The following is a 13,771-nucleotide window of genomic DNA, read 5'->3' as shown; positions in this document are numbered from 1 at the left end:
TTGCTCTTTGCCTCATCTAATTAGGAACTGGTTTCATTCACAGCAGCAGTTCTGTTTGTGGCATTATACCAAAATGCTAATCTAATTTTTTCTGCATGGAAACCTTTCCCTTCTTAACGTGCCTTTAAAACGGAGGCAATAAAGCTTGCTTTCTCTACTTAAATATTTTCTGCTTCTCCTCCCTGTTCTGTGTGGGGTTTTTTTCCCTCAAGGATCCACTGAACACAGTTGCATTTCCTGCTCAGAAATCTCATCAGGAGGACCTTAGCTCTCCAAGGCTCGGCTTTGCAGGCCCAAGTCCTTGGTTATTAGTCGGTTTTTTTGCAGATTGTTGTTGGTGTTTTTCCTCCTCATGAAGCTGATACTAACTGGTCACGGCTCCCTTGTTGCTAATTCTCCACCAGGCTTCCTTCTTCCTGTTAAACTGGCCCACAACCATAAGCAGAATCACGTGAGAGGGTCCATCAGCGCAGTAAAGAGCTGTGGAATTGCACTGCTGGGGCAGAAGTGGGATGACATCACTCTGATGGATTTTACTGTGGCAGCTGCATAGGGACCTCTGTATATCAAGCAGCTGATAAATGAAGCACATAATTCAGAACAGGACTGACGGAGACTGCAGCACCACTGTGGCAGCTGTTTGAAAGGGAGGTGAGGGCTTAGCAATTCAGAGTGGATGGAGAGGAGGGTGGAGGGGCCCTTTTCACCTGGGCGATGTCGCCTGGGTTTGGTTTCCCCACCCCACACATCCCTTTTGTTTGTCTGTCATCTTAAATCTCTTAAACTAATCCCTTCTCCAGCTGTAATGCACTTTCCTGTGGGCACTGCACACAACCACTGCAGCCTCTGCTCAGTGAGGCAGAGGGAATGATGTTGTTAGCTCTGAATTAATTTGCTCTGTGAGTGTAAATCAGGCTCCTACTGCTATTTCGGTGAATTATTTTAAATGTAAACGCTAGACAGACAAAATAAATGAGTGGATGCGGTACTGGAAAAGCACACTTGAAAGAGATATGCTTCAAATACACAGAAGTTGTTCCCTTTGTCATTAATGCAATGTACATTTAATAAACTCTGGATGCTCTTGGATTTCAAAGCTGTCTGGAATCATCATGCATTGCTGTCCCAGCCTTCACCCAAAAGCTGTATGCTGTAAGTCAAGTGAAAACAGATAACTCAAATTTTGGGAGAACTGCCTCTAGCCTATTTCCAATCAGTCCTGGGTCATATTGTTCAAGCTTCTGACCCAGGCACATGTCTGGAGCTCCTTGCCAGTGGGGAACTGCTGGGATTTATTCCAGCTGAGAGATAAACCTGCCTGATTTTGAGAGATTTCTGTTAAGAGGTTGGGCTAGCTCTGGGGCTGCAGTGCCCAGCTGCTCTGAGGAAACCATTCTGTGTTTCTCCAGGGAGAGGGTAGGATTTTTCAGCAAGCAATGTTGCCTGTACTAAGTGACACTAGTCTTAACTGAACTCTGGACTACAGTGAATATTCGTTTTTAGCCTGTGACCTTCAGTAGGTCCTCTAATTCCAGCTTCTTTTGGTTTCCTACCAGTTAGATGAGCAACACGCAGACCTTCTTCGTCTGGACGGTTCTGATCAAGCTTTATTTGATGCTTTCCCTTTTGGTTTTGTGGTTGTCCTTTACTGTAGCCTGTTTCATTGCTATCTGCTCAGGCACTTGAATGCTGACCACCTGTGCTGCTTGCTGTTTTCAGTGCCATTTTTTATATGACTTTTGCTGCTCCGCATCATCAAGATATTTCTTCATGGAGCCCGGCTCTCGACACCTTATTCTCTATTCAGAGAAATAAAAGAGGATTTGTGCAGCATTCTTTCATGAGCTACTATTGCTTTTATGCTTCAACGACGTAAATCCTGAGCTTGAGCTTGGACTAACAACAGCATAAAGCAGAGTTTTAACACTTGTGCAGAAGGTTGCAGTACTATGTGTTGGTGACAACCCCTCTCGGAGTTCCTGTCTATAGGATTTGTTGCCATATTTAATGACATTTAGCATATAAAATATGGAGAATTCTGCTTGAACTTATTGGATGCTTGGTGTTATTTTTGACATATGATGCTCCTCGGTGTGCTGCCTGATTGCCAGGGACTGCACAGACCAGTGGTTTTAGAGAAACACAGAGAAGGCAGCTGTGACCGTACCAGTGGGTTTCAGAGTTAAATGAAGATGAGCACTTTTAGGGGTGGGAATGAGGCATCCCAGTCAACTACTCCGCAGCTTCATAGCTGCCTGTCCAACTGCTACTGTGCTCTTGAGGAAACTGATAGACTATTTCAGCAGTCTCTGCTAAGTTGTCTTTAGAGATTGTTGTATGGTGCTTGCTTCTTTTCTACTTGACCTAGTTTATGCTGTGCGTGTTGAGTCTCTACCTACATTAAAAGGCTTCAATCTCTGCTTCCTCGATGGTTTTCTAGTGCATTGGGTCACCGCTCCAGACTAGCAGTTTATTATTTGTAATCATGCTCTCACGTAAGGTGTTTCCGAGCAAATTCTTATTTTTAGTTTTATTCTTCTGTGGAACATTAGTCAGTTTGGGAAAATGTATAATGGCCACCTTGGGTCATTCTTCCTCAAGGATTGAGAACTCCTGTATGACTGCAAACTGTGGGTTTTGGTGAAATACATCCATGAGGACTTTTCTGCCAGGAAAACTAATCCAAAATGCACTAGCAGGTTTTGAAACTGCAGAAAATTGATGAGCTTGGTAATATCAGAGAAGAAAAACAGATCTATAGTAAAAGCCAACACAGCTTTCAAGGCACTTACGAGAGGTATAGAGCATTTTAAGTAATACAGATAAATACCTCCCTGGAGCTTTTGCATTTTCATCTAAGCGCAGATCAGAGAACAAATAGGAAAATGAGGGAGAAAAACCCAAAAGCTTTAAAGATGTCAATGAATGTTTTTCAAACTGAAAATTACTTTTAGCAGTGAAAATAGCAGAAGATGCATCAGGAAAAGCAATGAAGCCATGCATAAAATAAGGGAAAAGAATAAGATCAGAGGATTGCAAAGTTTTGAATTAAATGGCTGCTAACTCCCTTCTTACAAATTATTTACTTTTATTTGTTTTTGAAAATCATCTCTACTTTGGTTTTGTTGCTGTATTAATACACTGCAAGTTGTTCATTACTGTCAGACAAAAGTTTTTTAGACACTATATGAGCAAAAAGTGATAATTTAATGCCTTCAATAAATCAATATATTTAAGTACAAACCATGGTGATTCTGCATAAGATTATAATGCCAGTGGCATACCAGCCGATTTTAAGGTTTATATTAACGAACTATGTTTAGCCCCAAAACTGGTTTATATACAATCCATACCACTGGCATGTATTTTATAAATAAACTCTTCTATATAATGATACAACATGTCAGAGCAAAGCTATGAGAATGCTTGATTTTTTGTAAAACGTCACTTAAAAATGAATGGCTGGGTAGCTAAATACTTCCACAGAAAATTCTGCTTTAATCATAGGCTCACATTCACCTCCACGTCATGAACTACCACCAATATTCAGTAGAGTTCCAAGTTTAGACAATGACTATGTCTTTGCTATGCTTATTGTGCACTTATTGAATTCAAAATAAATAAAACATAGAAAGAATCGAGTATTTAGTTCAAAAATGGCTCGTGCACCGGTCATTTTGATGTCTGCTGTTGTTCTCTTCATCCTGTTTCTGTTCGCTACTTGTTTCATGCATAGAAATCTTTGTGAAGCCCACTTCTTTGTCATGGAAACTGTTGTCCTAGCAGTTGCTAATCCAGATGGATACGTCAGCAAATGTTTTCTTTAGTTATTAGCATTTTTCACAGATCTTGAGACCAGAAAGTTTGTGCTCAGTAGGCAACACAGGTGTGAGATGGATGAATTGATCCACACACCACTGAAGTGTGTTTGCTAACACCTTGAGGACACCTTAGGAAAGTGAGCTCAGACGAAGTCCTGTTTCCTTCTGTCCAAGGAGTATAAATACTGTCTTTTTAATTTCTCTCAGGCCGACGCTTATATCTTGAGACTGCAATGCTCGCTCTAGCTACAGGTCACTAATCCTCAATTATCTATAACTTATGCAGGCTATGCTAAGCAAAGTGCAACCGTCTGAGGTCATAATGGACACTTCTGTAGCTGACACCCTTTTAGGCAATAAAAAGGGTTCATTAAATAAAGGGGAAGGTTTTTCCTGAAGTATGAGAGCTTCATTGGTCTGATAGCGTTTGGTAAATCGTCATCATTGAGGCATAAATTGGCAGACGTGAACTCGTAACCTAGTCAAGTTTCTGGTCAGCATGGCAAAATTGTAATGAAATCATGTTTGCATCATCTTCACTCTGCACATTTTTCAGAGCTTTCACAGTTTTTTTACTCTACTATTTTCTTTGCAACGTGTAGCAGTTGTTGATTTTATTAAAAATAATGCTTCTCAGTCTAGAAAAAGACAATCATTTATGGTAACAAAACATGAATGGAGAAAAATGCTCTGAAAAATGGGCATGCACTAGGCTGGAATTTTGTGCTGAAATTGCCTATGTATTGTACTTGCCCTTTTCTCTTTATGCTATGCTATAGTGTTCCTCACCCCACCCAAGCTCATAGAATCAATGCAGTGCTGCTGAGGATCTTGTGGTCCTTACCAGTTTGTTCTTTTTGTTGTTTCAGTGATCACTGATGGGGCACTGGATAAGACAGCTCTGACAGATGATGTTGGAAGCGAAGAGGACCTGTATGAGGACTTCCGGAGCTCCAACCACCGTTACGGCCACCCCGGGGGAGGTGGAGAGCAGCTTGCCATCAATGAGGTATTGTGCTGCTCGGTTTCTCACAGGCAGGAAAAGGAAGGATGCTGGTTCTTGTTGTGAACAATAAAAGCAGTCAACAACCAAACCAATAAAGGCAAAGTGGATGGGGCTTCAAATGTCACTTACTGTGGGTAACTCTTCCAACTGGGAAATGACGGAGCCTGGTCAGGGTGCTCCATCAAGGTGCTGCCCCTAGCAGTTGAAAACAATGACATAAGGTAATGCAGAGCTGCAGGTCATGAGCAGGTAACTCTCCTCTTAGGTGTTTTTGGACAGGAAGTTTAAAACCACTAATGAGCAGCCTGATGGGGTGTGAGACTTGAAATGGGGTGTACTGAAGGCACATTGGCAGTGTTGAAAAAAACCAAAACTGGTCTACGTACTTCTTTATTCGTAGATGAGAAGGGAGCAAAGTTTACTGTAGGCTCAGTCAGTGCTTCTTCCTATTCCCCAGTAAATTCACTCTATTGGTGTGAAAGACACACCTTCTTAGTCAGTGCTTTGAGATATTTTCTTTCCTAGGGCTGCCACGGATTAACTCAAGGTCAGCAATTTAAAATTTACTTCTTAGTTTAACCCATGCAATGAGCAATTGATCAGCAGGATTTAAGATGTTTTTTCTGCAAAAACAAAATGGCTTTGTCTGATGCGTTAGAACCGGCACCCTGTTACAGAATGGTTTCTCCATGAGGTGAACTAGTAAGATTTTTCATTGGAAGAGTGGAGCACATTCACTACATGTGTGACCTCTTGCACTTTTACGCCTTCCTTCTCCCTTCCCTATGCTTTTTTACCATTACATGACTTCACAAGAATAAAAGATGTATTATGTTTTTGTATGGCTAAAATATAACTGATTCGATGTTGATGAGGGCTCTGTGCCTGTAAGTTTTATATATACAGTGATGGTGCAAAAGGTCCAGAAAGCTACAAAGTGATAAAGAACTTTTCTTCAAAAACAAAACCATCAAATGCTCTTGTAGTAGTTTTCCTGCTCCTAGTGCTCAGAATCCCTTGCTCCAGCTCTGGGTGCCTGGGGTGAGGAAGAAAACACAAAGTATCTTACTTTTTTAAAGGAAATCTTTACAACTCTTTAAAATCAGGAAAAAAGATTAACTTGACAGTGGGTCTGTACATCCATCAGGCACGTTGTGGTTTTCTCTTTCATTATTACTGAGAACAATTGTTTTTCTTCTAAGAAAAATGCATTTTATTAGAGTAAAAATCCATCATTTAACTTCTAATCAGGAAAGCAAATGGATGTGTCCAAGGCAGGTGTAATTTGTATAGTCTTTGAAGCACATGTGGGGGTTTGTTGGCCAGTTGACTGGAATAAAAAAGATTATTTTTGGCTTGTTCCCTAGAAGCTTGCCAACTCAGGGGCCAACAAAACTGTAAGAACAGGCAGTACATTATTTACTTTGTCAACTGGTTCCTATGGGTAATTAATCCATCATTTAGCTTCACTGAGCCTTAGCAAAATGCTTTCCTATACAATCACTTCCTGGAACAAGAGAGAACATTAAAATGCAAAATCTCTGTGGTGAGATACTAAATCTGTGAGAGGTAGGGATTTTCCATGAACAGACATCTTCAGTGTTGGAATTGAAATATCTCGAATAGCTGGCAATCAAAGAGGCTTATCTTCATCTTCACTGCTGTACCAGAAGCTGGATACTGATTGGGCTTGAGTATTTTCTGTAGCAGCGTGAGGAGTGATGCAGGTTGAAGATATCGATGTCCATTCATTTGGTCACATCTTGTGAGTAGTCTTGTCTTTGTTTTATTGTATTCCAAATTGCATTTTATTGGTTGTGGATAAGGAAACTATGGTAACCACATTATTCTTAGCCTTCTTGGAAGATGCACATTATTCTTAGCCTTCTTGGAAGATGCAGCTTTCAAATAAACAGAGAAGGATGAAATACATTCTTCAGGCATTTGGCAGACCAAGTGTTGCATTAAAAAACAAAAAGCCCAACCACTGAGTTTTAGCTCATTTTGGATCAAGAGAAAATGGTTATGAAATAAAAAAGAAACCTTTCATGAAAGTAGAATAATTTATTGGCAAGAAGACTAGAGGGATAAAAGAAAGCTGGGAAGGTTGTATAGAGCCCACCTAAGAAGATCAGCATGAAAGTGGATAAGAGCCAACAAAAATCAATCAAAAAGTAATAATAAGGGTTTGGGATGAGAAAAGAGGCAGGGGAAGTCATTTTCTTGGGGCATCTGTTTGACATTCTTTCAAAAGCATTCTTGATACTTTCAAAAAGAGATTTTTGTGTTTAGATTGTACTTGGCGGAGTTTACTTTGTGTTTGTTCCAGATAAAGGTCCTCTCCTTGTATCTTGTAACCTCCCACAGCATAATTAGATTTTTCTCTTGCCACATTTTACCTATACTGCAAACGTATTACGCTTCTTTCCTTCCAGCACAGAAATATTATGTGTAGGGCAGACATGGTTTCAAGCTTTGCGCATTGTGTTGTATGTGGGCTAAAGCTGAGAGCATGAAGGATTAAGAATATAAAAAGCCTGCCTGCCCAGCTCTCGAGTCGTCATACTGATAACGAGGAAAACTATACTGCTTATCAACTAATTGGCCTGGGTGAGCAGGCTTAGACTTGTTTGCTTGGAAATACCTGATGTATACAAAGAGTTTGGTCTGTCCTGCTGTGTAGGGTCCGTATGGTTCTGTGCTTTGAAAGAAACGCTATTGCAGTTCAACATGCAGAGTGTTTAGCCCCCTGCAACCCTATGGGAGCCGCGCTGTCCCCATCTTGTGAAATCAAAGCACTAACTGTTTGGGAGATAACGGTGAGCCTCCTTATTTTTTCCTTATCTCTTATGGCTCTATATTTGATATGTTTGGAATTTGGAATGTGAAGTCTTGTTCCTGAGGGAACGCACGACTCATTGGCTTCAGCAGGCCAGGATTTTATCTAAGATATGTAATGCTATCGCCTTATATTTAAAGCAACAATATCATAATGCGCTACAGATGTTTGCGCTAACCAGTGCTTGTTGACAAGATGCAATTAAGCTAATTGGTTCCAACATACATGTTTCTGATTTAAGATAGGAATTCAGACAGAAGAATGTTCAGGAAGTAACACACACGATACATCTGCCACGTTCCAAAGTGGCAGATTTTGTAGCAGCCCTCTCCTTGTCCTCCTGAGCAGTGCACAACTGGGGCTGTCAAGTCTCTGAAGAGTTGCTCTTGTGTTAAACACTTTCCTCTGGGAAGTTCTTCTGTGCTCACTCAGTGCTCCTTCAAGCACAGCCAATTTTGAAGAACACAGGCACGTAAGCCATTTCGTTTAAAATAATAATTAATTAAAAAATAATTAAAAAAAAACCCCAACAAATAAACCACAGAAAATCCCCAAACTCATAAAATGTTAATAGAATGAAATCAGGACGACATATTTTTATTTTGTTAAACAGGAATAATAGCCTTGATAGCATTTTTCAGATTATCTACATTCCAATTAATAGGAATTTCTTGTGTACTATATGAGGACACATTTCCAAAGTGAGAAAGAATTTAAAATAGTGTTGTGAAATGCTGTCAACCCCTCTTTTAAAAAGCGTACAGAAGTGGTTGAAAGAGCTGTGTTCTCAACAGATTGCCAGACTGAAAACAGAATTAAAATTATTGATTGTATGGAAGCAATATATAACATTCCTGTGTAATCTGGGAGAGAAGATTTATTACCACTTTCACATAGTCATGTCAGTATACAGCTCTCCCAACTGATACTAAAGCAAATAGAAAACAGTTAACAAAGACATTCCCTACCACCCTCACCCCCCCTTATTTTCCAGAGGGCTTGATTCCCACTTTTTTGTCTTACGTCTTTCCACAACCGAGGTTGACGGCTGTGGTCCAGAAGCAGCAATTATGATTTGTTTGCAAAGCACTGTATAAAGCTCAGTGTTGTCAAGGGCAGGAAATAATGCTCCCCAGTGGACACAAATCTTTACTGGATCTGAGTTTTTGGTCCCAAGTGCTTGTGCAACTTTGTAGAGGGCTCAGATGTGAACATTCAGAGTATGAAGTCAAATGTTTAACTTCTTACTGACTGATGTTTTTAGTTTTTACAGTTCTCAGGTCTACAAGCTTCAAAGGGCATTTCAGAGGGCCTTTTGCTATAGATTTAAAGCGCATCAGTACATTCAAATACTCTATAGCAATTATGTCTCATCAGGCCTCTGGATGAGGAGCTAAGTAGTCCCAGGGATCACGAGAGCCATATTTCTCCTTTCTACCACAGGCAGCTGTGGCTGCTCTGAGCCACTTTCTCATGCCCTTTTCAGCCTTGAAAGGTCTTGGTCATCCCCTGGGCAAGGCATCATCCCTGAGCAGGCTGAAGATGGTGAGAGGGTGATGGAAGCCAGTGCAGCTCACTCAGCACTGTGAATTATCCTCACTTGAGGAAAGACTATCTTACAAGTGGATGTTGGGGTTTTTTGGAAAGGTAGGAGAAATGGGATAAGCGTTCACACTTGCAGCCATGAACCCTTAGCGATCCAAATGCTTGTTCCCATGTATACGTGTGTGGCACAGATCAATAGCTACCATGGTAGGTATGCTGAGGTCTATAGCATATACACAGACCACCAGCAGGAGTGCAATCCATGGAGAAGCGTTTCAATAAATTGTATAAATTTTGATAGACCCACACTTTCTCTCAATAACCCTATTAACATGATACTCATTAGGAACAATCATAAAAACCCCAGGATTCACTTAGTTCTTTGAGCTGTCACAGTTCTAGCTCCTAAACAAAACTTGTGAGTTGTTACTATGGAAGTGGCTGTGGACACGCATGAGGGAATGACTAGGCTGTAGGGGCGGTTTCGGAATGGATCAAACTCCTCCTTCTAGGAGCCAAACTGAGGAAGCAGAACAGGAGAGATAGCTTCTCAGTTTCACCTCATTGTGGGCAAGGATGTGTGTGTGTCCCCCCACTGATGTCATTAAAGGGGGAAGGTGCTGCCCAAGCTTTCATCTGAGGCTATAAACCAGACCTAAATACGTCACTCAAAGGAAATAACTGGAGACAGCATGATGGCTCTGGAATTCTTACATCAGCCCTGCCAGCTGTGAAGTTGTAAAGGGTCTAACAGCTTCTGTTAACACTTGTTAATGATAGCTCCAAGTATCAGAGGACTCTTAAAAATGTCTGTTGTTTGCCGGCATTAAATATGATCCCGGTTACTGGGGTGTAGGGAGGAGGCAGGTTCCCCAGTTTTCCCCTTGGAGAAAAAAATGTTCCAATGATGTTTCAGCTCCTGAGGTTTCCTGTGCCAAATCATCTCCAAGTCTGCTTGTATTTTATCCAGTGTATCTGTGGATTCCTAGAACTATGACAGTCCTCATCACTTAAAGCATTGCCTGTCTACAATGCTAATCACAAAAAGTGGCTGTCTCTTTGTGGTGAAGGCCACAACAAACTTCTGATACTTTGACACCCCATTAAAAGGCTCCTTTTAACCCGCACTGGTGGCATTGTGTCCTGTAGGGCTAAGGGTTACACGTGCAGAAGGTCTTGGCTTCCTGCCTGCCACTTCTACCACATGAGGGCCACCTACCATGGCACCACTGATGCCTTCAGATCCTTTCTCTGCTGCATTTGAGTTAGTGTGGCAGGCAGGCGCGATTCCTCTGAAGTCCTGATGGTCCCTTTCTGCTGAGGCATCTCACATTGACCTCATCACAGGCTCTCTAATCTGCCATCCTTCAACCAGTGTTGCCTGCAGGACCTGATTGTGGAGCCAGGGTGCTCAATCAGGATCTGTGCAACAACAGCCGAAGATAACCTGTGAGCAGGGGAAGATGAGTGATTTCACCATTCTTCCGTAAAGCCTTGCTTTCAAACCTGCCCTCTGTCTGATGCAGAGATGCAGCTCCCCCTTGTTCTTAATGTATCTCACTAGCCATCCTTGGGAGTTCTTTGTTTGGCTTTCAGGGGTCCTTGCTTAGGTACCTAACTCTCCACTGCTCTTCTCTGAGAGAAAGAGCATTACAAGCACTGCAATATTTGCACCACTTCTAAGATTTTACTCCAGAACTGCAGCATAAATTAAACTGCAGTTATTCCTGCTCAAAATGGTAGTCTGACAGTGTGCAAAGACATGTTTGTTTTGCCAAATCTTGCTGTTACAATTCACTCTACCAATGTCTTTATTTTAAAAATAATTTAGGGGATGTCCATGCCCCAGTTTGCTTGTTCAAGTATATACTGTGATGTATAACAGCACAATAACAAAGTGGATATTGGAGTACAAACATTTGCTGAAAGGGGTAAAGAAGGAATGCAAGAGAGTAGGAATGCTGGGTAAAGGTTAGAGTGTGGAGATTATTCCAGGTTGAAGTGTTTGCATAGAGATAGAGAAGTGAATATATCTGGTTTTATACCATTCTTGTGCCTCAGGTTCCTCTCTGCATGGGTTTGATATCAGAACATTTCTTGGATTCGTTCTCATCTCTCCAAATCCTGATTTAGAGCAGCTCCTCTCTGCAAAGTTTTCTTTTTTTTTCCTAATCCTTAGAAGATGTTTGAACCCCCCGGTGGAAAAATAAAATCCCTCCTGACTCTTCTGGCCCCTCAGAGAGCACTGTTAATCCCTCAAAGGATCTTCTCTGTCAGCTTCAGCCCCGTCCTGTGACCAAGACCCCTTGTCCTACACTCAGTAAACTGGAGGCAGAGTTAGCAGCAAGTTCAGCAACGCTTTAATGCAGTGAAGGCGCTGGCATGTTCCTTGCAGTTTTATATTACTGCTCAATAAAAGCAGATAAAACTGTGGGAGCTGTAGAGGGAAGAAGGACCAGGGAGAACAACCAAGCTGTTGAAGTGCCAACCCTGCTTTTCCTGAGGCTCATGGAAAGATTCCCCCTCCCTCTAGGGCACTTGGGGCCAACCCTTCCTCATGTCCTCGGCATGCCCTGGGAGAGCCACTAGTGCAGTGCAGACCAGTCATACGCCTGCTCCTTGCAGCAGAATGAGGCAATATTGCTTGCATTAACCCCGCTACCCCTACACTCAAACGCACACGTGCCCCAGAGGCAGCCAAACAGAGCAGCCTTTGTCCCTCGCAGGATGGGACTGACTGGCACACCTCCACGCGGCAAATATTTGTTAGGCAGATCTGTGTGGAGCGTGGTCAGGAGCCCTGAGAATAGGAGTACGGCTGTGCTGCTTTACCCCAGCTGAACATCAAGTTCAGCTTCTTTCTTGAAGTTTTGGGTTGAGGTGCAGGTGCAGTTGTGAGAACAGCGACCTAGAAAGGTGTTGGGGGGGTTATCCTTTTCAATCCTAGTTCTAGCTGGTGTTATCTATAATCACAGACACCACAGTGTTCGTGCCAATTGTTTTTGTGAAAAGAATCATAGAATAACCAGGTTGGAAGAGACCCACCAGATTGAGTCCACCCATAAGAAAGCAGGCTGCTTGAGCTATCCAACATGGACTGAAGGTCTTGGTTTTGCACAGTAGCAATACGGTTCCTCTGACACCAGAGCTCTAGGCTGTAACAATAATTCCCAGATGTTTCAAACATGTTAATAGTCATTGTTGCTCTTCTTGAAAATAAAACTTGCTTTAAGAGAACTTGGGAGATTTTCTAGCTTTAGTAGAGTCTGAAAGTGAAAAATTGGTTGCTAAGCAGATTCCATCTCTGTTGTTGTTGGGGGCAGGCTATCCAACAGCTGCTTTCCTTGCTGTGTATAAATGTGTCCGTGCAGTGATCTATGTGCTTTGCAAACAGTCAGGCCTGTTTTCATTCAATTGACAATTATCCTGTGAATCTTAGTTCTCAAGTAAGAGAACAACTCAGAACCTTTTGGCCATATTACATGAGTAAACTGGCCAGGGATGTTCTGACTGTAAAAGCTGCGTGGGCTCAAACCATGCAGCACTCGCTAGAGAAACATGCAGTGTGGGAGTAACTGTGCTCTAGTAACACAGTGTTACATACTGTAAAATTCAAAGCAAGTTGTGGGCCTTTGACAGACTGCTTTTGATTTTAGAAATACGCAATTATATGCAGTTTAAGGAGCTGTGTTTGTTCTGATGTTTTCTGGCCAAGGCTCAGTAGTGAATGGCATCCTTTTGGGAGGTGTTATCTGCAGCCGATACTGAGGGTACTTCAATGCATAACAGGGAGAAGAGTCGCTTAGTTTGGATGCTGTGCAAAGTGTGATATTTTGGAGCTGAGGAAACTTGGTTTTCATGGATTGGTTTACCGGTAGCAATGCTTCCCCCTCTCACAATTTCATTCTCAGTCCTTGTTGCTGAACTGAAAACTGAGTAGAAATTTGTCCATTGAACATCCACTCAGAGCCTGGATTCTTCTTTGAAAGATGCCTTTCTAAATGGTTTCATCACCCCAGTGTTATTGGGTAGAAGTATTTTCATGACCCAATTTAAAAAAAGCTCTTCAACAGCTCTGTGTTATGACAAAGGCAGAAATATTTTCATGATTTTTGCATCCGAGAAAGGCTAAAGGAGGAAAAACCCAGTTATATGGATTCAAGTGAAATTTGTTGCTTTGGTTGTTGAACTGTTTGAAGGTTTCTGCGTGTGCTGAATGCATTCTCTTCCTCTGTCGCTCTGTATACAGAGCATCCAGACAGCCAGCGATGCCAACGAGAGGGACAAGGAAGTTGATTATTTGTGTCCGTGGTTTCACTGGTGTAATAAGAGAGAGTAAGGTTACCTCAGAAGATACCCTATTTAGGAATATCTTAGGAAAACTTGCAAAGAAGTTAGTATTTGCCTACTCCATGCTGTGTTTGCATGGTATGCAAAGCTCTCTTCAAAAGAGCAGGCAAACACACCACGGAGCTGACTGCCAGGTGTGTCCCTGCTCTTTGCCTTGTGCAGAGAATGAGGTGGTGGGGATGGGGCAAAATTATGTCTCCGAATATCAGA

The 13,771-nt window shown here is 41.9% G+C and overlaps 1 protein-coding gene across 1 annotated transcript in view; it reads left to right on the top strand.

Annotated features, from left to right (window-relative positions):
- ARHGEF4 (Rho guanine nucleotide exchange factor 4) overlaps positions 1 to 13,771 on the top strand; it is a 115,526-nt gene that overhangs the window by 66,847 nt on the left and 34,908 nt on the right. The window contains exon 4 of the mRNA XM_069864971.1: positions 4,691 to 4,830. Within this exon, the coding sequence (XP_069721072.1) occupies positions 4,691 to 4,830 (140 nt within the window). The remainder of the gene's footprint in view (positions 1 to 4,690; positions 4,831 to 13,771) is intronic.

The sequence above is a fragment of the Phaenicophaeus curvirostris genome, chromosome 10 (genome assembly GCF_032191515.1).
Source record: "Phaenicophaeus curvirostris isolate KB17595 chromosome 10, BPBGC_Pcur_1.0, whole genome shotgun sequence".
Taxonomy (NCBI): domain Eukaryota; kingdom Metazoa; phylum Chordata; class Aves; order Cuculiformes; family Cuculidae; genus Phaenicophaeus; species Phaenicophaeus curvirostris.
This window is presented reverse-complemented; position numbering and strand designations above follow the sequence as displayed.